Below are 27,382 nucleotides of genomic sequence, written 5' to 3' on the forward strand. Positions count from 1 at the left end.
AGAAATTTGGGTTCAGACTCTCTGAAGACAGGCTAACATCATCACTGAAGAATGTGCTTCTGTACCTTCAGCAAATTATTCTCCACACAGTAAATTCCCCGGTGTTAAATTTAACACCGCTCTGTGTTTATATGGGAACCACCAGCAGGGTGTTAAAAGTAACACTGAAGCAGTGTTAGAGTTAATGAGATAATTAAGTGATTAATTGAGTGATGATTGAGCATTGAAGAGACATTATGATAACAAGCAGAATCGCTGAAGAAAAGAGAAACACAAGAACTACAACTGATGAAATTAATGAAGATAAAAGACGACATTAAATCTCTCAAGATCTCAGCAGAGGAGGATTAAACAACTCCAGCATTACCCGCTTCACTTAGAATTACAAAATAGTTATTGAGAATTGATAGAGGTGTAGATGTTGATGTTTTATTGGAAATAAAGTTTGTGGTCTTTGTAACAGTGTTTACAAAAACACATAATTTGTTACAATGGAAGCCAGAAACAAAGATGATCAGGTGACATAGTTATTTTACCATCAAGAAGGCAAACAATTCACCAATCTCATAACAGAGCAAAAACGGTTATTTGTTATGAATAGTATTTTTCACCAATAACAATTTATTGCCCGAGATCAGACATTCTGAATTATGATTTTCAAAATACATAGTGGAGCAAATTATTTTAGACACAGACAGACATCAAGAATCAGCATATGAATCTCTACAACGGTGACATGCTTCATGCAGCAATGCATGCAGGGAACCACCATATTATAAAACTAATGGGTCCCAGCATGCATTGCTGCATGAAGCATGTCACCGTTGTTGAGACTCATAAGCTGATTCATGATGTTACTGTGTGTTGGTTTATTTACTCGCTATATATTAAAAAAAAACAAATTATGTATTTTTGATCTTTGGCAAAAAAAAGTTTTGATATATTTTTTGTGTGAGTTTGTGGTTTTTGTAACTGGTTTTACCAAAACATGTAAATTGTTACAAAGAATGCCAGGAACAAAGGCAAAAAGTTTTCAACAACAAAAAGTAGAATAATGATTTCATCTCATCACTGTCCAACAGTGGTTATTTGATGTTAATAGATTATATTCACTAACAATACAGATCAGACAATCTGAATTTAAAGTTTTAAAATACATTGTAGAATTATTATTTTTTTTAGACAGACATCAAGAATCAGCGTATGAATCTCAACAATGGTGGCATGTTTCATTCCGCAATGCATGCTGGGAGCCACAATAGTATAAAACTCACGGCTCCCAGGATGCATTGCAGCATGAAACATGTCACCATTGTTGAGATTCATTTGCTGATTCTTGACATCTGTGTTTTACAAGAAATAAAAATACGAAAAAATTGTTTTAAAAATTCTAAATTCAGATCATCTAATCTGTAGCGAGTTTCATTTTGAAAATAATACTATTATCCAAAAAACACTTTTGGACAGTGATGAGAGAAGTGCATAACTCTACTTTTTACAATTGAAAACTATATCACCTGATCATCTTTGTTTCTGGCTTTCTTTGTAACAATTTACATGTTTTGGTAAAACCAATTATAAAAACCACAAACTCACACAAAAAAAAATTAAGAGTAAAACTGCTCAACTAAAGGAAACACTGGTCTCCCGAATGGTAACCAAAAAATTTCAATAAATCTTCAACATCTACACCTCTGTTAATTCTCACTAAGACCTTCTGTAGACGTATGACAGAAATAAAGTCAGTCTGGTTAGTAATAAGTGAGGTTGGTAATGCTGTTTGTGGAGTTATTTAATCCTCCTCTGCTGAGATCTTGCTGTGGCTGAAGTCAGTTGTAGTTCTTGAGTTTCTCTTTGCTTCAGTGATTCTGCTTGTTGACAGCAGGTGTTCATCATTCATGCCCAATCATCACTTAATTAATCACTTAAGTATCTCATTAACTTTAACTCTGATTCAGAGTTATTTTAACTCTCTGTAGAGAGGGACCAAATGTTATCTGAGCAGAGTTAGTTTAACTCTGGGGATTTTGCTGCGTGGAGTCTCTCCAACGAGCTGATGATCTGATTCAGGTGTTTTAAATAAGGGAGACATACAAAATGTTCAGAGCAGTGGTGCGCGAGGACTGGAATTGAGAACCACTGTATTAATCATTAAGAGCTTGATTAGCTTGTTCAGGTGTGTTTGATTAGGGTTGGAGCTAAACTCTGCAGGAAAGTGGATCTCGTGGTCCAGAGTTGAGGACTCCTGGTGTAGTAAATGCCGCTACATCTGAAAGCAGGTGATGGCGATTTACTACTAATCAAGGAACCAGCTTTACTGATGAGATGCGCCTAACAATGTCATATATCACCCAGCCCTAATCAGGATTATCACTCAATTAATCACTTAATTGTCTAATTAACTCTATCACTGCTTCAGTGTTACTTTTAACACCCTGCTGGTGGTTCCCATTTAAACACAGAGCGGTGTTAATTTAACACCGGAGAAGTTACTGTGCACAATAACTCTCGTCAAGCTTACTTATTTTATGCATTAGAGAAATCGGATACATTGGCAACCCACCAAAGTGAAGCTCAGCCAAATACGGGAAAACCTAACAGTTATTACAATGTGACCATGGAGCTGATCAGCTTTACATTATAATTTAACTCACGCATTCCTCAGGTGTTTAGTGACACAGGACTTCACTCACTACGTTCCTACTTGTTAATTTTTTTAAGTTAGACATCACTTACCTACTAGACATCAACTACCGACACTCAGAACTTCTGTTCAGACAGCCCTGCAGAACCTCAATAAAAGTCCCAGTAACGCTCTAATTAAAGCACAGTAGCCAAAGAAAGCTCAGGAAGAGCTAGCAACTTATTACAACTGGCCGGCGAAGCTCTGCAGATAGTAGAGACCTCACACTGTAAAAATTAAAACATAGATTTTATTTATATTTAATTAATAAAAATGAGGTAACATTTTACAAGCAATATTATTAATTAAATTTAACAAATTAGAATTGAGTTATAATTACTCGAATTAATTAATTAAATGTTAACCATTTAAAATGAGTAAAAATTACAAAATATATGTTATTGCCAACATTGAAGACACCTGATGTTAACAAGCAGAATCACTGAAGGAGAAAACCATAATTAACGTCACCATTATGGAGATGAGTATGTGTTTTAGTTGGGCTCTTGACCCTTAAATTATTAACTTTAAGTTTTGTTTGACTGCTGTACATGAGTTATAACAGCAGATGAACAAATAGAAAAGGTGATCTGATGGTGTTGTTTGTGTTTTAACATCATCATTATTTTGCAATCATTAACCCTGAATCACTGAGCTCATATGGAGTCCAATTAATGAGTTAAGTTACCTTTATTAACTACAGCAGCACTGGCCTTGTACACCATAATATTATTAACTTTTACAATGTAATCCAAATAAATTATAAAAAGTGTCTCTTATACTATAAAGAGACACACAGACATCAATAATCAGCCTGTAAATCTCAACAATGGTGACATTTATAAAGCATGTTGCAGTGCATTCTGGGTTGCACCTATCAAAACTCATTCATGGCTCCCATCATGCATTGCTGCATGAATAAATAATGAGCTTATGATCAGAGGTGATCTGTTTGTCACCATTGCTGAGATTCATACGCTAAATATTGATGTCTGTGTGTGCCTAAAAAAACTGTCCCTGAAAAAAAATGTATATATATTTTTATTTTTATTGATTGTTTGAATTTCATTAAAAAGGCTAAAAATATTATGCAGCTAAAATTAATAAAATAAACTTAACTCATAAATTGGACTCTATATAAGTTCACCGATTCAGGTTAAATGATTGTGAAATAATGATGATGTTAAAACACAAACAACACCATCAGATCACCTTTTCTATTTGTTCATCTGCTGTTATAACTCATGTACAGCAGTCAAACAAAATTTCAAGTTAATAATTTAAGGGTCAAGAGCCCAACTAAAACACACACTCATCTCCATAATGGTGACGTTAATTATGGTTTTCTCCTTCAGTGATTCTGCTTGTTAACATCAGGTGTCTTCAATGTTGGCAATAACATATATTTTGTCATTTTTACTAATTTTAAATGGTTAACATTTAATTAATTAATTCGATTAATTATTACTCAATTCTAATTTGTTAAATTTAATTAATAATATTGCTTGTAAAATGTTACCTCATTTTTATTAATTAAATATAAATAAAATCTATGTTTTATTTTTTACAGTGCAGAGAGCCTTACAACCTGACATACTCTCCTGCCACCTAGACCTCGGCATGACGACTCTCTACATCGAGTGGAGACCTAACTATGATCCAAGCTCAGTGACAGCTTCTTAAGGAGGCTCACAGAGAGTCTACAACTTAAAATTGCTATTCAGGTTAAGCTCTGAGGAGCGGAGGCCTGGAAGGATGACTTTTTTGTCATAAAGTGCCATTTTTACGTTTCCAAGTTATATACCTTATAACAACCCATATATCTTAAGTTAAGTTAACATGTTTCCTTAAGTTGGGCAGTCATCTCAGCTTGTTTTTATGAGTTTGTGGTTTTTGTAACAGTTTTCACCAAAACACATATTTTGTTGCAAAGAAAGCCAGAAACAAAGAAGATCATGTGATAAAGTTTTCAACAACAAAGAGTAGAATAATGCACTTCTCATCACTGACATCAATAAGATTGGTAACACTTTATTTTGATGGTCCCTCTTGAACATTCTGTTATACATGAAGGGGCAATGTTACTTATAGACAACAGAATGTGTTAAAGGGACCATCCAAATAAAGTGAAACCATAAGGTCTTATACAGAGGGAAGCCTTTTCTATTAATACTCTTTCTCCAAAAGGTTTGAATATTGAGTTTGAGTTGAAACTTTTCTTGTGAACATTCTTTGTGTATAATTTATTTATTATTTTATCATGTTGGTTACTTTATTTTTCTGTAATTTGTTTTTCAGTTTTTTATGCTTTAGTGATTACATTTGTGTTTGATTAGGTCGTTATTGCATTGGATGATTGGGTCATTAGTTCACTGATGAGGTCAGGTGTGATGGTTCACACTGATATAAATTGTACCTTTCTATGATTGTTGCTTGCCTGCACTCTCAGAAAATAAAGTACATAATTGTACCTTTAGGGGTTCAATGGCTTGTCACTGGAGCTGTACCCTCAAGGGTAGTCCTACAGCTTTTGTACCCTTGTGACAAAACTTGTATTTTATTTCAAGGCTACTCAAATATAGTGATAAGTTAAAATCTTCCTTAAATAATTAAGGTATCAAAACCTTTAAACAACAACTTTTACTAAATAAATTGGCTTAGCAGAGGCTGTCTCTGGATATTCCTTTAAAAGAAACGGTACATATATGTACCTTTTAATGCTTGGGAACATATATGTACCTTTTAATGCTTGGGAACATATATGTACCTTTTAATGCTTGGGAACATACCTTTTGACCCTTAAAAAGCTACATATATGTACCTTGATGTCCAATAATAAGCCCTATGGGGTACGTTAGTGTAGATTGTACCTTGGGGGACAGAAATGGACTCCTACCCCTATTTCTGACAGTGTGACGAAGACCCTTTGGGTAGAAAGATTGTTTATTTTAATAAATTACTGGGAGCAGAAGTGGCAGTGTGCCAATTCTTGTTTACTTTGAAAGTGAATATAATCTATTAACATCAAATAATCACCTTTGGTCAGTGATGAGGTTATGAATTATTCTACTTTATGTTGTTGAAAACTATGATCACACGGACATATCGTGTGTGTCATTGGGTGTCAGGAAATGCTGACACGAATGAACACACTTAAGTTTTTATCTTTCTAGAGTCTGAAAACAGTGACAATAAAAACTAAATAAATTCTTACTAACTGCATACTAATGAACATCTACTGAATACTAACTAGTGTATATCTAATACATCATGGACACCAAACAAACACAACACAGTGCATTTCTCTTTCACAAACACTATCTGCTCACTTCCTCTCTCAAGCTCGTCTTTCACTCATAGATCATGGACTAGAGCTGGATTTGAAACTGAGAGCAGCATAAAAAGAAAAAACATCCAAGAACACTTAATCACTTGAAATGTTCAAACTTATTCATAATTTAACAGCAACGAACATCTTCTGAAACATATACAGAGGAAATAATACTCACAGAGCACAAGAGGAAGTTGACTGAGCTTCATACTGACCCAATAATGACAGACGGTTAAAGACACAGACTGAGTTAAAGCCTCGAGACTTCCTGATAAAGTCAGATCTTTAGGAACATAATGACAGATTAAACTTGTATATGTACCTCATGTGTTACAGAAAACCTTTTGATAAAGTTGATAATCTTTTAACACGTTTCAAAAAATATCAGAAGAGCATCAGTTTTCCATTATGATAATTCATATTTTTGTGTTTTTGATGGACAATGAAAAGGAAACAATACTTTGATCTTTATCATAATAAATAACTTTGATTATAATAATAGTAGTTGTTTAACTTTATAAGTTAAGAAGCAGAAGTCACATAATTCCACTGAGCTGAAAAAGACCAAACCAAACCACAACTATGAGCTCATCTCTATTTCTGTTCTCAGGACTCTGCATCAATCTGCACTATATCACAGATTTACTTAAAAGAACAGGATCATAGGAGTCAATCGTTTAGGTGAGTAAATACTGTATGCACTGCAAGTATATTGTACTGAATATTGTATAGTAGGCCTAATGAATGTCACATCACAGGCAAAGTCGTCTCTTGCCAGGCAAAGGGGAAAACCCTCTAGTGTGCCGATCAGCACATCCTCTGACACACACTCTTCCTCTTCTTTTCAGATTGTTTCCATCCGTTGTTGGTATCAACATTCAGTGCAACATTTTGTGTCAATTTTGAACTGACTTTTATTTTGTACAGCTGGTTTGATCACATCACTGTGAAGGTCCTCAATTCAATGAGTGTAAACGATGACACTGTGTTACACAAAAATTAAGATATTTTTGATGAAATCTGAGAGCTTTCTGTCCCTCCATTGACAGCTACGCAACTACCACTTTGACACTTCAAAAAGTTCATAAAGAGATGGTAAAACTAATCCATATGAACTGAGTGATTTAGTCCAAAATAAGTTTAAGAGCACGTTTGATCTTCCATATAGAGATTGTTCTCGCATCAAGCAGGTTTGGTTGAGCTTGATCAATGAGCTTCTGTTTATGTTATCAATGTTTATATGTGAAGAAAAGCCTAAATTCAATCTGATCATCATATAAAGCGATCCATTCTCTCACATCTCACTCAATTCATATGGATTAGTTTATCTCTTTATGAACTTTTTTATGTGTTAAGTTGCATAGCTGTCAATGGAGGGACATAAGCTCTCAGATTTAATCTTAAAGGTGCTATAAGTGATAAATGTAAATGATCAGGTGTAACAGGGTTAAAACATTTTTTACTATAAATGTTATGTCTTTCACCAAAATTACTGTTTTGTTCATTTAATAACTGTTTGGTGACCTCTTGTGGCGACATGAGTAATTAGTGGGTCATTTGCCCTTTTTCCTGTGAGACCACACCCCCACCCCCAGCAGAGAAGTTTATCTAATGCTGAAGATGGTGGTAGGTAAAATGTGCTCCGGGGGAAATTAGTGTTTTTATAAACTAAATATTTGTTAATTTCACTAATAATATTGAGAATAGAGTTTGTGGATGTTATGTAACAATATATAAATTGATGTTGATTGTATGTGACGAACTTTGTGAAGTTTAGATGCAATTTTCTTAATATGTCCCAGCCAACACAGCCATGTGGGGCCCACATGGGTTTGACCTGGGCTATCTAACTGGGACCCAGACAGTTTTGTCCTCGGTTTCCATGGTGGCCCTACATGGGTTTGCCCAGATGCAATGAACCCTGCTCAGTGTGCACACTACAGGCTGTTAAATGTAACACTGATCAGTGTTGGAGTTAATGAGATAATTCATTGATTAAATAATGATTGAGCCTTAGTGATGAACACCTGCTGTTAACAAGCAGAACCACTGAAGGAAAGAGAAACACAACAGCTGTGTCCCAATGTGAAGGCTGCATCAATCGAAGGCCGCGGACTTCAAATTATGCAGCCTATGCGTCCTTTGATTGTAGCCTTCGTGGAATTTCCTAATTGCGCAACCAGGTGTTCCCGATTACAGCTCCAGGCGCCAAGCAACGGTGCGAGAGTACAGCCATCCTGATCATTCATTTGATATTTGAGTACACAGCTATGGACCCAGAATTGGCTATTGCCATTTTTATGTTTTATATTTCATTGGAGAACATGGTGAGGATGTTTCAGGTCTTGTACTTTCGGCTTAGACGAAGGTTCAAATGTTCATTTATAATTACTTTGATGCGATTTTATAGGCTAGTGTATTCTTTTTATTATGCACATAAATGGACCTTGGTACATACATTTACACAGGTTTTCAACGCTATTTGAATATAAAACCCAGTTGAATATAAAAAAGTCCAGTGCGAATGTAACTCCCGCTCGTCATCGGCAGCTGTCACTGTTGCTAGGCGACACAAACAACCGTCCGTAAGCTACACCGGTCCGAGCGCTTCAGATGCGCCCTTTGAAATGGGACGGAGCTGTAGTTAGCAACAACTTGTTAATATTGTGACAATAGGCCTACATGTTGTTACTTTCATTTTCAAAATAACCAGTGGTGGTAAGTAAGGAACTACAAACTTCGTTCATGACAAGGTTTTTTCCCTGCAGAATACACTTTTACTCTTGAGACCTTTAGGCCTACATTAGAGTAACGTTATGCAAGATCATTTTGCTTTACTAAGGTTTGAAATATATGACTAGTAGTTTTTCCCCAATGCGGTATTAGTGGTTATTAATAAAGCGTAATAAAGTATCTCAATATTTATTCCATGAGTCAGCCCTGCAAACCGGTTGGTAGACAATTAGTGGATAGTGGATATATGCAGTCAAACACCATCAGATGAAGTCCCACCAGCAGGAGGCCTTACCAGGGGCTCTATTGTGGAGCCCGTCGCGGTCCAGCAGCTCACCAGGGTCTCCCACTCAGCTCAATACAAGTCTACATCATTCTTTCTTATTTTATGTACTGTAAATTTAAATGTGTATGTTGATTTTGAGATTTTTTAACGTATGTTGTAAATAGTTGGGGGAAAAAAGGTATAGAATCATTTGTTTCATGTAAAAATTATGACTGTCATTACAAAAATAAACTATGTCCAGAGCAATGAATTTTCTTTTATTTACACATTTAAAGTTGCATAAAAATAAATAAATAAACAGATTTTTTTCCCTTTTAAAAAATATAAGTTAAAAAAAGTTAAACAAATATATAATATTCTCAATCATTCTTTCAAGAAGAGAAAACTCTCTCTTTTGCCTGTCCATCCTCTCCTGTGCTCTCCTCGCCTCTGCAGTCCCATGTCTTCTCTAATCAAGTCCAAAACTCGTCCTCTCGGTCTCTTCTTCGTGGTGCTGCCGGTGCTGATGCTGGTGCTCGTGCTGGTGCCTCTGGCTCCTCCTCACCGTGGGCACCCACTGCTGAACTTGACCCTGGTTTGTCCTCAGGGATTAAGGCAATGAGGACAGGGAGTGCCTCTGTCCCAACACCTCATCCATGAGGACAAACCAGGGCCAAGTTTCAGCAGTGGGTTTCCCACTCACACCCTCACCTGTCCCAGGACACTTGCAATCCTAAGGCCGAGCAAATTAACCATGGCTTGTTAACAACAACAGCACAATACATTTCAGCTAAGATGTGTGTATTAACTTTCTTACTTGGTATTTTTTATTTTTTTTTGGCCTGTATGAGAGTTACCTTCCCCAGCAGACCCATTTTCTCCAGAATTGCTATAAAAAAGCAGAAAAGGGTACATGAAAAATTAAAACCTTAAATTATAGTTAAAGGTTTTAACCTTATAGTTAAAACCTTTGTAGACGTAGCTTGCATGACACCACTACAAAAACACATAAAAGTAAAACCCCATTGCCTTGTCTACTGCTTTTCTTATTGTTGTGGGCTTTATAGGGTGAGTGATATTTCTTATAATACACAAGTGAGACAGATTAGTGCAAATATTACAATAAAATTATTTAATTTATTTATTTAATTGCAATTTAATAAATGGAGCTGTCTGCTCCTTGCTCCCTGAAACAATTATTAAACTAAATATTAGGACAAGTTGTATACCACCTTACAAATGAAGCCACGCAATGGTGATGAATGAGTTAAGATGAAGTTTATAAGAAAGAAAAACTTGTGGCTTTTAACTCACTAGCTATTTGAGTAAATGAAAACATAATACTTACATTTAAATGTGAATTTGCCGTCCACCACCGAACTCTCGGCCGTCATTTTTTATAATAATAATGCTGTCGTCACCGGCGCGCGATGGCTTATGGGATAGAATCAGGCCGCAAGGATCCGTTTATGCATCCTTTCTTTCACGGGGAAATGAAGGGTGCATTTGGCGTCGCTTTTGAATCAGGGTAGCCTTCGTCGCGCCGCGATGACTCAACCGGCCTTCGAATACGGCCTTTGGATGATGCCGAATTGAATTGGGACAGCCTTCATCGCGCCGCGGTGACGCAATCGGCCTTAAAATGCGACCTCCAGGTGTGCAGCCTTTGAATTGGGACATCCTTCGTCGCGCCGCTGTGACGTTTCGTCGTGCCGCTGTGACGCAATCGGCCTTCAAATACGGACTTCGGAGGCTGTAGCCTTCACATTGGGACACAGCTAACTACTTCCAGCCACAGCCTTAGATTAAATCAACTGAAGATAAAATACACTAAATCCCTCAAGATCTGATTAAACAACTCCACAAACAGCATTACCAGCTTCACTTATTACTAACCAGGTTGACTTAATTTCTGTCAGACGTCTACAGAAGGTTAAGATGTTGATGATTTATTGAAAATAATAGTTTGGTTTGATGCCACCATTATGGTGATCAGCGTTTGCTTTAGTTGGGCTCTGACTTATTAGCATTAGTTTTTTCTCTGCTCAGTTGTATCTGATTCTTATGTTGAGAACAACAAGAGAAAAAGCAATCAGATGCTATAAGCTGATTGATGATACAAATATAATCATCATGAAGTGGTTTAGCACACTGATTTTGTGCGTGAGTTTTGTTCAGGTGATATGTTATTCATTTTGTTGTGATTCTACTGCAAGAATTCCAGCACACTTTTATCAGAACATCAAATGATTCTCAAAACACCATTTACGCATTTTGGACTTGTGCGGTTTTTACTTCCACACAGACATCAAGAATCAGCATATGAATCTCAACAATGGTGACATGCTTCATGGTACAATGCATTCTGGGTGCATCATACGAAACTTATCCATGGCTCCAAGAATGCATTGCACCATGAAGCATGTCACCATTGTTGAGATTCATATGCTGATTCTTGATGTCTGTGTGGGAGTAAAAATAGCATAAGTCCAAACTGTGTAAATGGTGTTTTAAGAATCATTTGATGTTCTGATAAAAATATACTGAAATTCCCACTGTAAAAATGAAAACATAGATTTTATTTATATCTAATTAAAAAAAAATGAGTCAACAGATTACAAGCAATATTATTAATTAAATTTAACAAATTAGAATTGAGTAATAATTAATCAAATTAATTCCTTAAATGTTAACCATTTAAAATGAGTAAAAATTACTAAATATATGTTATTGCCAACATTGAAGACACCTGATGTTAACAAGCAGAATCACTGAAGGAGAAAACCATAATTAAAGTCACCATTATGGAGATGAGTGTGTGTTTTAGTTGGGCTCTTGACCCTTAAATTATTAACTTTAAGTTTTGTTTGGCTGCTGTACATGAGTTATAACAGCCAGATGAACAAATAGAAACATTAATCTAATAAAAAATATATGTGTTTTTTTTTAGGCGCACACAGACATCAATATTTAGCGTATGAATCTCAGCAATGGTGACAACCTCTGATCATAAGCTCATTATTTATTCATGCAGTAATGCATGATGGGAGCCATGAATGAGTTTTGATTGGTGCAACCCAGAATGCACTGCAACATGCTTTATAAATGTCACCATTGTTGAGATTCACAGGCTGATTCATGATGTCTGTGTTTTGTTTTGTTTTTTTTGTACAAGATAAACTTTTTAGAAATTATTTGGATTTCCTTGTAAAAGTTAAAAAAATTACGGTGTAAAATGCCCGTACTTCTATAGTTAATAAAGATAACTTAACTCATAAACTGGACTGAGTTCAGTGATTCAGGTCAAATGATTGTGAAATAATGATTATGTTAAAACACAACCAACACCATCAGATCACAGTTTGTTCATCTGGATGTTATAATTCATGTACCGCAGCCAAACAAAAAATGAAAGTTAATAATTTAAGGGTGAAGAGCCCAACTAAAACACACACTCATCTTCATAACGGTGACTTTAATTATGGTTTTCTCCTTCAGTGATTCTGCTTGTTAACATCAGGTGTCTTCAATGTTGGCAATAACATATATTTTGTAAATTTTACTCATTTTAAATGGTTAACATTTAAGGAATTAACTTGATTAATTATTACTCAATTCTAATTTGTTCAATTTAATTAATAATATTGCTTGTAATTTATTGCCGCATTTTAATTACTTAAATATAAATAAAATATATGTTTTATTTTTTACAGAGATTAGACTTTTATCATCAGTCAGCTTTTAGCATCTGAATGCATTTTCTCTTGCAGTTCTTAATATAACAATCAGATACAACTGAGCAGAGTAAAACTAATGTTAAAAAGTCAAGATCCCAACTAAAGCAAACGCTGTTCACCATAATGGTGGCATCAAACCAAACTATTAGTTTCAATAAATCATCAACATCTTAACCTCTGTTAAATCTCAATAAGAACTTATTTAGACGTCTACCAGAAATAAAGTCAACCTGGTTAGTAATACGTGAAGCTGGTAATGCTGTTTGTGGAGTTGTTTAATCAGATCCTGAGAGATTTTGTGTATTTTATCTTCAGTTGATTTCATCTAAGGCTGTGGCTGGAAGTAGTTCTTGTGTTTCTCTTTCCTTCAGTGATTCTGCTTGTTAACAGCAGGTGTTCATCAATAATGCTCAATCATTATTCAATCACTTAATTACCTCATTAACACCAACACTTATCAGTGTTACATTTAACAGCCTGTAGTGTGCACACTGAGCAGGGTTCATTTCATCTGGGCAAACCCATGTAGGGCCACCATGGAAACCGAGGACAAAACTGTCTGGGTCCCAGTTAGATAGCCCAGGTCAAACCCATGTGGGCCCCACATGGCTGTGTTGGCTGGGGTGCGTTGCATGGCTGACGCCATCTTTTTAAATCAAACGCAGATTAATCTAATTTTTGTTTGCTTTTGTAGATGCATGTATGTGTAAATGCCCACTGTCGTCAGAGGATATATGTTTTCCCTTGTGTTACAGGTAGTACAAATTTATTTTATTAGGATAAACCCCTTGAGATGCATCATCTCGTTTTCAAGGGGGTCCTAAAGTACATCACAACCATCACAAACGACCAAAGTACAATTATACATACTAGACAAACAAATACATACAGAACCACAAACACACAAAAAAAAAAAAAAAAAAAAAAAAAAAGACAATAATATTAACCGAAATATACCGAACTTTACAACCACTCGATCAAATGAGCAGAAATACATTTAATATTGAATGTATAATGTATCTATATATATGTATTTGTATTTGTATTTGGATCACAAAATTATAATTCAATTAATTTAAATAATAAAAAAAAAAAAATCACAAAGTGAGAAGACAAGGTATGCTTAAACATCCCAAATGAAGTGATGGATCTAATATCGGAAGGTAAGTTATTCCAGTCTAAAGTGGCTTTAAACATAAAAGCTCTTTTATATAAATCATACTCATAAAAGGTATGTTTTTATGTTTGTTTCTCGACTGTTAAAACGGTTCTATTAAGACAAATGTGCGCTGCGTCACATTCTGGTGTTTAAAGCAAGAGCAGAGAAGTTTATCTAATGCTGAAGATGGTGATGCATGTATGTGTAAATGCCAACTGTCGCCAGAGGATATATGTTTTCCCTTTTGTTACAGTAAACAACGCATGAAACGCAGTTCTCCGTGTCCATCTTTGATTTGATTGCTGTCGGATGAGAAGCGTTACACAGGCAAACTCACAGTAGGGCGACAGCTTGTGTGAAAGATTGTATTCACCCACTGTTTGTTATGAATTTTAATGTTCATTTATAGGTTATTGACAACTTTGACTAAATTTGTTTATGACGGAGCCGTTGTTTATGCTGACTGGGAAACGAAGGGAGGGGGAGGAGACGGGATGAGGAGGAGGGAGGGTCTAGCCTCCGTTTTGTTTGACAATACTTGAATGTCAACAAGAAGTGACGTCACCCAGCATCGCTTAGAGCACTTTTAATGTAAATTTCAGATTTAAAGATCTTAATTTTTGTGTAAAAACACAGTTGTCATCGTTTACACACAATTTATGGATTAGTTTTACGATCTCTTTGTGAACTTTCTGAAGCGTCAAAGTGGTAGTTGCGTAGCTGTCAATGGAGGGACAGAAATCTCTCAGAATTGAGTAAAAAGATCTTCATTTGTGTCCCCAAGATGGACAAAGGTCTTATGACAGAATTTACATTTTTGGGTGAACTATCCCTTTAAGGCTACTATCAAGATAAAATCCTAAATCTTTAGTGTCTGATGAAATAAAAGGAATAATATTACCTAGTTCAATAACATTCAGATCCTTTTTCTTACTTGGCACAAAGATAATCATTTGGGTTGTATCATCATTTATATAGGGGGAGATGTGTGTGGTTGTAAAACTTTTTTCTGCATCTGTAACTTACCGCATTTTTAGCTGGAGTTCTCAAACTTTATACAAAGTACCCACATTTGTTCTCTACAAAAGCCACCCATTCAAAACTCCTCAAGATTATGAGGTTGATGTCAGACACATGCTGTGCCTTTGTTACAATTTTCCTACTTCTGAGGTATAAAATATTTCTGTGATATTATAATCTTTGTTTCCTTAATAAATACAATATTATCCGAAGAAAATTATTAGAAAAGACGTAATCATCAACGATGAACATAACATGTACCCAAAATATTCAATAGCATCCAGCTGCAGCCCCGCAGACTCACCTCCGGCTAGACACCAGTGGCTGGACACCAGTGGATAGACAGCCTACGTCATTTCCTTTTTCTCCGTCATTTCCGTTTCGCCGCTAATTTCCGTGTATTTAATCTTCAAAAAACACAGCTCATTAATTCCTACCGGGACGAAACAAGTGATTGGCTTGCGCGACTGTCACTCTCCGTCGCCATGACTACCGCCGCTATTACTGGCTCTGCCCACGTGCGCGCAGTCGCGCACCCGTTTTTAGGTGGGAGTGAATGGAATTAATGAGCTGTGTTTATTGAAGATTAAATACACTAGAGTCACTCAGTTTTTATACTCTCTTTTTCAAATTACTTACATTTTAATTATGTATTGGTATATAAAGACAGTTTAAACAAATTTGAATAAAAGTTTTTTTTAGACAATTCTGACATAATACTTTATAACATTCCTTTAAATAAACTGACATACCTTTAAAATATATAATATAAAAGCTGTGTGCAAATTGAAATATGATCTTTATCATAATGTCTTTACATAAAACAATTCTCAATAATATACTTAATATTATAACATCAATAATGCATGCAAACTGCATACACAAGCACCTCGAAAATATATATTGTTCAGATCATATCACTATTCTTTGTGACTTAAATTCAGCCTAGATCAATGGACTATAACGTTTTGTCAATACAACAGACTTGTACATGTTAATTGACCACAGTTTTTTGCCTTGCCCATTTGGATATTCTTATTTTTTTTTGTAAATGTAACCACTTCTGTTTTTTAAAATATACATAGATTCATATACATGATCAGACAATTTACCAAACAATCCAGATCAAATGAACACTTCATGGTTTTGCTATATTTATTGGAAATTACACAATCTGACCATCAGAATGAAGATGCCACAGTCAGGCCCGTAAGGTTGTGGGGGAAGTAACCTAGAGCAACCTAGCTCTAGAATTGAGGCACACCAGAGTTCACTAATACCTTTAAAAAACACGACACAGTACCTTGAAAACAAGATGATTTTTTTTTAAATAGCTAGTTTGTGCATTTGAATTCTGACATGACCTATCATCATCGACAGTTTATTATTTTTTCTTACCGCTGACATCTGCATGGCGCGTCAAATTTGAGAAGTGAATGACGATACGGAAATGACGTCAATTTGAAAAGGAAATGACGTCTGCTGTCCATCCACTGGTGTCCAGCCACTGGTGTCTAGCAAGAAGTGAGTCTGCGGGGCTGCAGCTGGATGCTTCTCAAAATATTTGACGGAGAGACTGAGAGTGAAAGAGGAAGTAGAGGAAAATAAACTGGTGTGAAGAGAAGCTGTTTTATTCGTGCTTCATGCAGAATGACACTGAACACATAAGAATCTGAACGCTTGCTAAGCGTCTGTATCATTGATCATACTTGGGGTCAAAGGTTATTCATAAATCTCTAAACTTATTATAGTTTTTCTCAATTACTCATACACTAAAATCAATTATATTAGAATAATTCCATCAACGTAACACCATTTAATAAAAGATTTCTCAGAACAATTAACACTATTCTTGTGTTTCACATCTAAACACATATTCATAACTGGACACCATGAGTTCGTGTTTAGTGTTAAAAACCACACAGCGTCACACAGTCAGCAGTTCTCACCATGTGAACACTATATATATGTTTCACACGCCAGTCAGAACCACAGGATGTGTACAAATAAGTGTGTGCCAATAGTCTGTACAAAAAAAAAAAGCATGCTCAAGAATTGTTTCAAATTATATATTATTTTTTCTCTCCATATAAATGTAATAATTTCTGTGGATTAAAGTAGTTTTATGCTGCAAAGTCCAATATTGAGAGATTAAAACTTGATTCACGATTCTTCTGCTTGTATTTGTGGCACTGCAAGACAGAGCATCAGATCCAGAATATTTCAAAAAGTCTCTTTCTTTATTAAGAAAAGTAAACAATAAAAATATGAAATACTGCAGCAATACAAGTCAGGAGACTTACACTAAAATAAGGAATATACACGCTTACAAATGACAGTGTGTTCATGGTTATAATGTGAATCATGCAAATATCACACAAGATATCACACAAGCCTTATATGGTAAAGAATTACATCGCATTACATAAAGCAGAACAAAATGTCAGGCTTAAGAGAGGCATTTTATTGTAATTAAAACAAAATATAAATATTAAAAGAGGAAAATAATTTGGCCAATGGGATTGTGCACTCAAAAAAATAAATTGTTGAATGAACATGATTTAATCGTATCACCCATTATGCATCTAAGCAAGATTTAAATATTTTATTTGAACACAATATTGGTTTGTAAATTGAACATGATTGTAATATGTCAATGCAACTTCTTTGCAACTAATTGAATCAACATGTTTGTATTGTGTTAGACTAATCAAATGTATTCTCATTCACTCAAAGCACAGGAAAGCAGAATCACCAAAGGAGAAAATCAAATTTTTAAGTCACCATTATGGAGATCAGTGTGTGTTTTAGTTGGGCTCTTCACCCTTAAATTATTAACTTTAAGTTTTGTTTGGCTGCTGTACATGAGTTATATCAGCCAGATGAACAAATAGGAACGGTGATCTGATGGTGTTGGTTGTGTATTAACATAACCATTATTTCACAATCATTTAACCTGAATCACTGAACTCATATAGAGTCCAATTTATGGGTTAGGTTTAATTTATTAATTTTAGCTGCATAATAGGTTTAGCCTTTTCAATGAAATTAAAACGATCAAATCAATACAAATAAAAAAATTTATATACACATTTCTTTTTTGGGCACACACAGACATCAATAATCAGTGTATGAATCTCAACAATGGTGACATTTATAAAGCATGTTGCAGTGCATTCTGTGTTGCACCAATCAAAACTCTTTCATAGCTCCCATCATGCATTGCTGCATGAATAAATAATGAGCTTATGATCAGAGGTGATCTGTTTCTCACCATTGCTGAGATTCATATGTTAAATCTTGATGTCTGTGTGTGCCTAAAAAATAAATGTGTATATAAATATGTATATATATATTTTTTTTTATTGATTTGATTGTTTAATTTCATTGAAAAGGCTAAACATATTATGCAGCTAATATTAATAAAATAAACCTAAATCAAAAATTGGACTCTATATGAGTTCAGTGATTCAGGTTATATGATTGTGAAATAATGGTAATGTTAATACACAACCAACACCATCAGATCACCGTTCCTATTTGTTCATCTGGCTGTTATAACTTATGTACAGCAGCCAAATAAAACTTAAAGTTAATAATTTAAGGGTGAAGAGCCCAACTAAAACACACCCTGATCTCCATAATGGTGACTTAAAAATTAGATTTTCTCCTTTGGTGATTCTGCTTTCCTGTGCTTTGAGTGAATGAGAATACATTTGATTAGTCTAACACAATACAAACATGTTGATTCAATTAGTTGCAAAGAAGTTGCATTGACATATTACAATCATGTTCAATTTACAAACCAATATTGTGTTCAAATAAAATATTCAAATCTTGCTTAGATGCATAATGGGTGATACGATTAAATCATGTTCATTCAACAATTTATTTTTTTGAGTGTGGGAATGAAACTGTGAGAGGACGGGGATGTACTTGCGATGCTAAAGCTATATAATAGTTTATTGGTCAAAAACAGAAAAACTAAACAAGTTAAACAAGTTAACATTCATGTACTTTGTTAAAGTCAACATTAAATCAAAATGTAACCTTTCTTGGCTATTCCACATTTAACCTGCTTTTTACAATCAATCTCTATAAAATCCATTGGGATTGGAGTCAGTGGAAGTCAAGTGGGTTCGGAAATCTGGTTCATGTTGACAACAACAACCGTAACAAGCCAAATCATTGTGAATCAGGAGTGACTCCTGTATGTCACACACACACACACACACAGTCACACACACTCACACACACAGAGACACACACACTCACACACACACGCACGCACGCACACACACACACACACACACACACAGTCACACACACACACACACACAGTCACACACACACAGTCACAAACACAGTCACACACACACACACACACACACACACACAAACACACACACAGTCACACACACACACACACACAGTCACACACACACACAAACACACACACACACACACACACACAGTCTCACACACACACACAGTCACACACACACACACAGTCACACACACACACACACACACACACACACAGTCACACACACACACACACACACACACACACACACACACACAGTCTCACACACACACACACGCAGTCACACACACACAGTCACACACACACACAGTCACACACACACACACAGTCACACACACACAGTCAGTCACACACACACAGTCAGTCACACACACAAACACACACCGACACACACACAGTCTCACACACACAGTCACACACACACACACAGACACACAGTCACACACACACACACACACACACACAGTCTCACACACACACAGTCACACACACAGTCCCACACACACACACACACACACACACAGTCTCACACACACACAGTCACACACACAGTCCCACACACACACACACACAGTCCCACACACACACACACACACACACACACACACACACACAGTCCCACACACACACACACACACACACACAAATAATGCTCTGTCTAATAAATCACTCGGGTGTTTTACTTCTCATTCTGCAGCATTTGTAAATCAGCACGACTGTCACTAGCAGATATGGACAAGCCGCCAGAACAGAAGTGAGTATTTTGAGGACAGAGATCTGAGATTCTGAACGAGACCCTGAAAAACAGAAACACGAGCACTTTATCATGCGCTGTATCTGAACGAGGGCATATGAAGAAATAAATCACAGTTTCATGGACTCTCACCTCTGACTGAGATCCAGCTCTTGGGCGACTCTCCTCTCGCTGTGTGTTTGCAGTTGTAGAAACCCTCATGTGACTTTGAGACAGTCGGGATGATCATCTCTGTAGTTTGATTCTGGACGAGTGATCCATCTTTATAGAAATCAGCGCTGAGGATTGGTGGGGATGCAAGTTTATGTAAACAGCGTAGAGTCAGAGTCTCTCCTTCAGTCACAGGATGAACAGGACTCTCCAGAATCACACCATCTACAGAAATAGAGGAAACATGCAATATATGAACAACATGATAACATAATAAAAACAAGACAAAATAAAAAAACAGACCTTTTTTATTTTCCACTGCGCACCTTTTTCTGAGTGTTTTAGTGTATTGCTATGATGTTCTGGCTGGTTGCTTACTGTAAACTCAATAAATACAGAAATACAGACTCACAGTGTACAGTGATATTAACAGGATGATATTCCTCTCCAGATTCAGACTGACACCAGTAAACTCCAGTGGCTGATGTTGAGGTGGAGTTGATTGTACATGTAGATCCTGTTTGTGATCCCCCGTAAAATGATGAACAATCTTCCAGCCCCCCCAACTCTCTGTGTATCTTCTCACTGTCCATCCATCAGAGTTACTCTGGTCTTCACAGCTCAGAGAGAGAGAGACAGATGTGAAGTGTTGAGTTCTGTTGGGACGGATGATCAGAGACACTGGAGGAGAAACACCTGACAAGACCAGTACAGATATCGTTTTAAAATAGTCTTCATTAAAGATGAAGCAATAATTTAAACTAAGTGAACTCACCAGTGACCCACAGTGGTTGTGTGTTGCTGTACAGTGTTTTATAGGCTGGGTTTCCTCTCTCTGCTCTGCACACATAAACTCCAGTGTGTTTTAGATCAGCAGAACTGACAGTGTGTTTTCCTCCAGCTCCTCTTCTGCTGTCTGAGAGCGGCTCATAGCGAACACTCTTGTCTGTGTTAACTGAGAATATGCAGATGATCACTAAAGGTATTTATCTCTAATAATGTGTTTGATAAAACCAGTAAATGTATATGTTATCGCATGGAGGACATTATAATACCTGATGATGAGACGGTGAACCAGCTGAACGTCCAGCCTGTAGAAGAGCCGGTCACCGCACAGTTCAGAGTCACTGGATCTCCTTCAGTCAACCACGTCTGAGGAGAAACACTTAACACTGTCTGGGCTTCCTCTGAAATAGAGACATCACTCATTAATAACATGTTAAACGTGTGTGTGTTTATGAAGAGATGATCAAACTCACTCGATACTGTCAGTGTAACTTCATCACTCTGTTGTGATTTTCCTGATCCTTCAGTCTCTGTTACATGACAGGAGTATTTCCCTGCGTCAGACTCAGTCACATAAACTGTGTGTTCCTGTAGTTTACTGGAAACCATTAATGTACGTCCTTTATACCAGTTGTACTTCCAGCTTGAGACTCCTTCAGCATCAATGTCACATCTGAGAGTGACTCTCTCTCCTCTGAATACATGTTGATCAGGTTTAATGGTCACTCTGGGTTTTGGTCTTTCTGCACAACGACAACAATAAATAATGAAAATAATGTGATGATTAATTTAATTAATTAAAATAATATAATGTGCTATTTTTTTTCTCTAGGAACAGTCACTTGATTGACCAACAGACTGAATGTGATTTAGGTCTTAATTGGCAAAATTACAATGACCATAAAACATGTTAAATCAGGTTATACTGAAGTGTTGTTCTCTATATCTGTTATAGTCACTTCCCAGCTAACAGACTTTTGTTATAAGAACGTTCTCCAAACATTCAGTGTTGGTTCCGGGAATGTTAAAATGTCCAGTTTTCTTGACGTTAGAGGAACGTGTTTTAAAAGGTACACAGAAAAAACTCCAGTGTTAAATGGACTTTGGACTCCATGGATTGGAGTTTATTTGGCTCCAGCCTCAAGAGTGTAAAGTGTTAAAATATGAGTGTTAAATTAACACTGAAGAGTATTAAAGTTAATGAGATAATCAAGTGATTAATTGAGTGATGAATGAGCATTATTGAAGACACCTGATGTTAACAAGCAGAATCACCAAAGGAGAAAATATAATTGTTAAGTCACCATTATGTAGATCAGTGTTTGCTTTAGTTGGGCTCTTGACCCATAAACTGCTAACTTTAAATTTTGTTTGGCTGCTGTATGAATTATGACAGCTGGATAAACAAAGAGAAAATGTGATCAGGTGATGTTGGATGGAAAATTTTCATCATTTGACCTGAGTCACTAAACCTATAGTCACACATTGTTGATTAAAGCAGCCCTCTAATTCTACATCATATGGTTTTCAGCTTTTCTGTACAATCAAAAATAATGTTAACTAATAGTTGTTCTGAAAAAAAAAAAAACAGACTTTAACCAGTTTATTTGTTTAAACACACTTGACATCAATAATCAGCATATGAATCTCAACAATGGTGACAATAATAAAGCATGTGCATTCTGGTTACCATCAATGAAAACTCATCCATTGGCTCCCATCATGCATTGCTGTATGAATAAATTATGATCTGAATTGTCTTAGTAATTTCCATTTCCTAATTGAATATTATTTTTGTCACCATTGTTGAGATACATACACTGATTATTTATGTCTGTGTGAGCCTAAGAGAAGGATTTTTTATTTATTTATCAGAATATTTTTTATAACAAATCTTTTGAATAAATGTATATCGTCAATGGATCTTATGATGTAGATTCACTGTGATGCTATAATCAATAATATTAATCTAAATCAGAGATTAGGCTCTAAATGAGGTCAAATGATTATTATGTTAAGACACGACCACCATCACTTGATCACCTTTTTTTTGTCCATCTGTCTGTTATAACTCAGTTACAACAGCATAACAAAATCTAAAGTTTGACATGTAAGGGTCAACTGGCCAACTAAAGTAAACACTGATCTACATAATGGTGACTTAAAATTCGATTGATTTTCTCCTTCAGTGATTCTGCTTGTTAACATCAGGTGTCTTCAATAATCCTCAATCATCACTCAATTAATCACATAATTATCTCATTAACTTTTACACTCTTGAGGCTGAACCAAACAAACTCACAGGAGAGTTAATTTATAACACTGGAGTTTTTTCTGTGTACCTTTTAAAACACGTTCCTCTAACGTCAAGAAAACTGGACATTTTAACATTCCCGGAACCAACACTGAATGTTTGGAGAACGTTCTTATAACAAAAGTCTGTTAGCTGGGTTATTAAGTGTCTTATGAAATTATTGTGAGTACTTTCTCAGAGCAGGTCATAAAGTGAGAGAAAATACTTGCCATGTATTGTCACTGTTACTGGTTCACTGTAATCTGTGTAACTTTGTCCTCTTCGTGCTCTGCATCTGTACTCTCCTCCTCCACCAGAGACACGATCAATTCCTTTAATTGCAGTGTCAGTATATTCAGTGTTTGAGTCTTTACTCCAGAGAAACTCCCATCCACCCAGTGTCTGATCCAGCGAACATCTCAGAAAAACTGTGTCTCCAGTTAACACTGAACTCTGTGGCTCAACAGTCAGAGTTGGTCTGGGAAGATCTGTCAATATAATGTCAGTGGGAACATGAGATGTGATGTTTTCTCTCATTGGTAAATTATTAGTGCATTTTGATTTCACAGATGATGTAATAAAGCTGCTGGCAACAATTATAGGAACAAACAAGGTGATCATTCACTCAAAGATCACCCTATGTGGGGTTCAAACCCACATCATTTAGTCTGAGCTCAAAGCATGGTCACACCACCGACATCTACACCAGTGTTGAGAATTGTTATTGTAGTTTAAAGGACTTTTATTTTTATTTTTATTAAATCTGTTCAGTTTTTGTGGTGCCTGTAGTAAATTTCAAAAGATACTCTGTTGCTATATTCTTTAACAAATTTAATCCATGTTATATTAATAGTAATATTACAGAAATTGTCATTTTTGTGAGTAAATGTTTTGGTGTTTTTTGTTTGTTTGTTGGTATCACACCAGAACTGTCTGTGCACTGGAGTTTTTGCTGTGTGTGGTGTTACTAGTCACAACGTCATTAAACTTGTTTAAAAAGCTGTGTTTATAATCATGACACTCTTTTCACTGGGGCTGGATTCATGAAAATCTGATTTAGAAAGTATAGAAAGATCTTAGATAAGTTCGTAAGAATGTTCTTTCGGGGATTTAAGACAGGTTGGTAGTTATCATAAATTAGTTATTTAGGATGATTTTTAAGAACATTCTCAAGGAAGAAAACTATAAAAACATCTTAAGTTAGAAAATAAGAAGAAAATAGCATTTAGGAAGAATTTTATTCTCAAGAATGTTTAGTGAATCCGGCTCCTGGTTTGTAACAGAATCACACATTTGTGATGAAATGTATGAATCAAATTCACTCACCTTCAGTGTGTCCAGAGTGGATGATTGAAATCAGCACTAAAATACAAAGTAAAAAATAAAATGAAAAAAAACTCATGAAAGATTGTCATCCAAGTGGATGCTGCACATTGGTGGTGGTTGAGGAGATTCCCCCCTCATATGTAAAGTGCTTTGAGGTCTCAGAAAAAGCACTATATAAATGTAATGAATAATAATAATTATTATTATTGTGTATTTTTCAATGTTTCTAGTAAAGATCATCAAACTCATCCGTTGGTTATCCTGAGAGAGTTTCTGTGGGAACTTATTTGCAGAGTTCTTCCCATGAGGCGGCCGACTGTGTTTCTCTTAGTCTTCCCTGTGATGTCTTTTGTTTGTAAATTAGCTTTCACGAGTTCACACATACATGAAATTTAATATTATGCGTATTTGGCTTGCTGTCCAGTGGAGGGCTCCAAGCTCTGAATTTTGCCCGAACCCAGAGTACTCCCCCTATACTGGGGTAGACCCAGCCGAGTGTGAGGTGATGGGGTGGTGGAGGGATGCTGAGAAACTTGCCGTGAGACAGAAGGTGAGGAAAAGATTTATTTATACCAGCTTCCTCTTGAGTTGATTGGTTGATTACCTGAACATGCTCCTCCCGAACTTTGTTACATAAAACCTCATTTAGGTGTAAAGGTCTGTCCCACAGACAGAAATTTGGGTTCAGACTCTCTGAAGACAGGCTGACATCATCACTGAAGAATGGGCTACTGTACCTCCAGCAAATTATTCTCCACACAGTAAATTCCCCGATGGTAATTTAACACCACTCTGTGTTTATATGGGAACCACCAGCAGGGTGTTAAAAGAAACACTGAAGCAGTGTTAGAGTTAATTAGACAATTAAGTGATTAATTGAGTGATGATTGAGCATTGAAGACACATTATGATAACAAGCAGAATCACTGAAGAAAAGAGAAACACAAGAACTACAACTGAAGAAATTAATGAAGATAAAAGACGACATTGAATCTCTCAAGATCTCAGCAGAGGAGGATTAAACAACTCCAGCATTACCCGCTTCACTTAGAATTACAAAATAGTTATTGAGAATTAATAGAGGTGTAGATGTTGATGTTTTATTGGAAATAAAGTTTGTGGTCTTTGTAACAGTGTTTACCAAAACACATCATTTGTTACAATGGAAGCCAGAAACAAAGATGATCAGGTGACGTTGTTATTTTACCATCAAGAAGGCAAACAATTCACTAATCTCATAACAGAGCAAAAACGGTTATTTGTTATGAATAGTATTTCTCACCAACAACAACTTCTTACCCTAGATCAGACATTCTGAAATATGATTTTCAAAATACATAGTGGAGCAAACTATTTTAGACACACACAGACATCAAGAATCAGCTTATGAATCTCTACAACGGTGACATGCTTCATGCAGCAATGCATGCTGGGAACCACCATATTATAAAACTAATGGGTCCCAGCATGCATTGCTGCATGAAGCATGTCACCGTTGTTGAGACTCATAAGCTGATTCATGATGTTGTGTGTTGCTCTCTTTTCTCACAATGTATTTAAAAATTAAAATTACGCATTTTTGATCTTTGGCATAAAAAAGTATTGATGGTAAAATTCTGTTAATAAGAAATATTGTTATTTATGATGATGAAATATGCATACTAACACCTGATCATCTGTGTTTATTGATTGCTTTGTGTGACCGGGTGCTCCACTCCCATGTTCTTTAATAATAAATTATGTAATTAACTCAAGCTGCTGCCGATAAACCCTTTAAACTCTGTGACGCGTTATTTCCGATCTGCTATAAATAGCCTCCTTTTCATTTCTGTTGAGACACGTCACTTCCGATTGTCCTGGGGGTTCCCTTTTGCTTCCAACGTGCGGGGGATTTGATTGCGGCTGTACGCCAGCGTTTGCGTGTTCCTGAAATGGCGATTTCTTTGGGTAAGCTGTTACTGCAATAAGGCGTGGGAATTGTGTTCGAGCATTAATCTGACAAGTGGGTATGATTTCTAGCTTGTTTCAGGCACCAGTAAATCTGTTTACGCAACGCGGCAGTATCAAAACAAATCAACCAAGCGATCTAATAAGAGTTTACAGTTCAGAGTGCTGGACTGATTCTATCGTCGGGTAAGTCTTCTTTATCATAGGAAATTATGGATACTGTGTGTTTAGGCATTGATCTGGAAAGTGGGTATTATTTAGCTCGTTTCAGACATATGCAAACTGGTTAATACGGTGCTGCAGGATCAAAACAAATCAACCAAGCGATCTAAAAGCGGGTTGTTCCGAGTGAGTGACGTGGGTCTATCGTCGGTAAGTCTTTTCCTGATCGGGTGGAGAACATTGGGCATTCATGCTGGCGTTTAACCATTGTGTTTCCCTTCTAAGGTGTTCGAGATCTCTCCACTCTGCCTCGTTGTCAGTATGTAACGCGAGGAATCGCCATTGTCCTATAACTTATTATTTTCGAATGTTTCTTTTTTTTATGTTTCTTTATGTGAGTTGAATAATGGTTCTATTTTTTTGGTTTGCTTTTCTCTGATCTGAGACTATTTATTAGTGGGAATTATAGTCTTCAGTCAAGCGGTTGTTTTGTCTTTTATTATTATTGTGTCTGTTGCTGTTACATTTGATTTATTTTCTAATTGTGATTCTTGATGTGTGTGTGTGGGTGAGAGAGTGATTGTGAACTTCTTTTGCTAGACGCTGAGGGCTTCAGCCTGGACTGCTCCCTTGTTTTCTCCGCGTGCTGGTGGTGGTTTGAACACTGGGTGCTGTGTGCAGTGAGATGCACGGATTTTGTGTGTGAGTG

General features: G+C 36.2%; 2 protein-coding genes and 2 long non-coding RNA genes across 4 annotated transcripts in view; all 4 read right to left on the reverse strand.

The window, feature by feature from the left end:
- The window catches only part of LOC307002921 (basement membrane-specific heparan sulfate proteoglycan core protein-like), a gene marked incomplete at both ends in the record, with an annotated part of 51,280 nt that extends 27,505 nt beyond the window's left edge, over window positions 1-23,775 (reverse strand). Inside the window, 5 exons of the mRNA XM_079620903.1 lie at window positions 6,193-6,297; window positions 20,935-21,114; window positions 21,215-21,346; window positions 21,419-21,688; window positions 23,469-23,775. Of these exons, the coding sequence (XP_079477029.1) occupies window positions 6,193-6,297; window positions 20,935-21,114; window positions 21,215-21,346; window positions 21,419-21,688; window positions 23,469-23,775 (994 nt within the window). The remainder of the gene's footprint in view (window positions 1-6,192; window positions 6,298-20,934; window positions 21,115-21,214; window positions 21,347-21,418; window positions 21,689-23,468) is intronic.
- Window positions 1-27,382, reverse strand: part of LOC306996046 — a 404,126-nt gene that overhangs the window by 117,606 nt on the left and 259,138 nt on the right. The window lies entirely within an intron of this gene.
- On the reverse strand, window positions 9,213-10,787 carry LOC306996033. Its single transcript, XR_013796983.1, has 3 exons — window positions 10,361-10,787; window positions 9,870-9,901; window positions 9,213-9,745 (listed from the first exon to the last, which is right to left on the reverse strand). It is a non-coding gene; the product is annotated as an uncharacterized lncRNA (long non-coding RNA).
- LOC306996007 (low affinity immunoglobulin gamma Fc region receptor III-A-like) lies at window positions 19,885-21,105 on the reverse strand. The gene is made up of 4 exons (XM_079608091.1): window positions 20,935-21,105; window positions 20,572-20,855; window positions 20,142-20,384; window positions 19,885-20,040 (listed from the first exon to the last, which is right to left on the reverse strand). Exons 2-4 carry the CDS (start codon window positions 20,750-20,752, stop codon window positions 19,922-19,924), a joined length of 543 nt encoding a protein of 180 aa, XP_079464217.1. The 5' UTR covers window positions 20,753-20,855; window positions 20,935-21,105; the 3' UTR covers window positions 19,885-19,921.

This window comes from Phoxinus phoxinus, assembly GCF_949152265.1.
Source record: "Phoxinus phoxinus genome assembly, chromosome: 1".
NCBI classification, from domain to species: domain Eukaryota; kingdom Metazoa; phylum Chordata; class Actinopteri; order Cypriniformes; family Leuciscidae; genus Phoxinus; species Phoxinus phoxinus.

What these genes read in the sequence shown, in the direction of transcription:
- LOC306996007 (XM_079608091.1), bottom strand. Translation starts at nt 20,752, where the DNA reads ATGGACAGTGAGAAGATACACAGAGAGTTGGGGGGGCTGGAAGATTGT. An exon ending in TGTTAATATCACTGTACACT is followed by an intron (nt 20,385 to 20,571) that starts GTGAGTCTGTAT and finishes CTATTTCTGTAG; the next exon opens with ATGGTGTGATTCTGGAGAGT. An exon ending in GAGCTGGATCTCAGTCAGAG is followed by an intron (nt 20,041 to 20,141) that starts GTGAGAGTCCAT and finishes GGTCTCGTTCAG; the next exon opens with AATCTCAGATCTCTGTCCTC.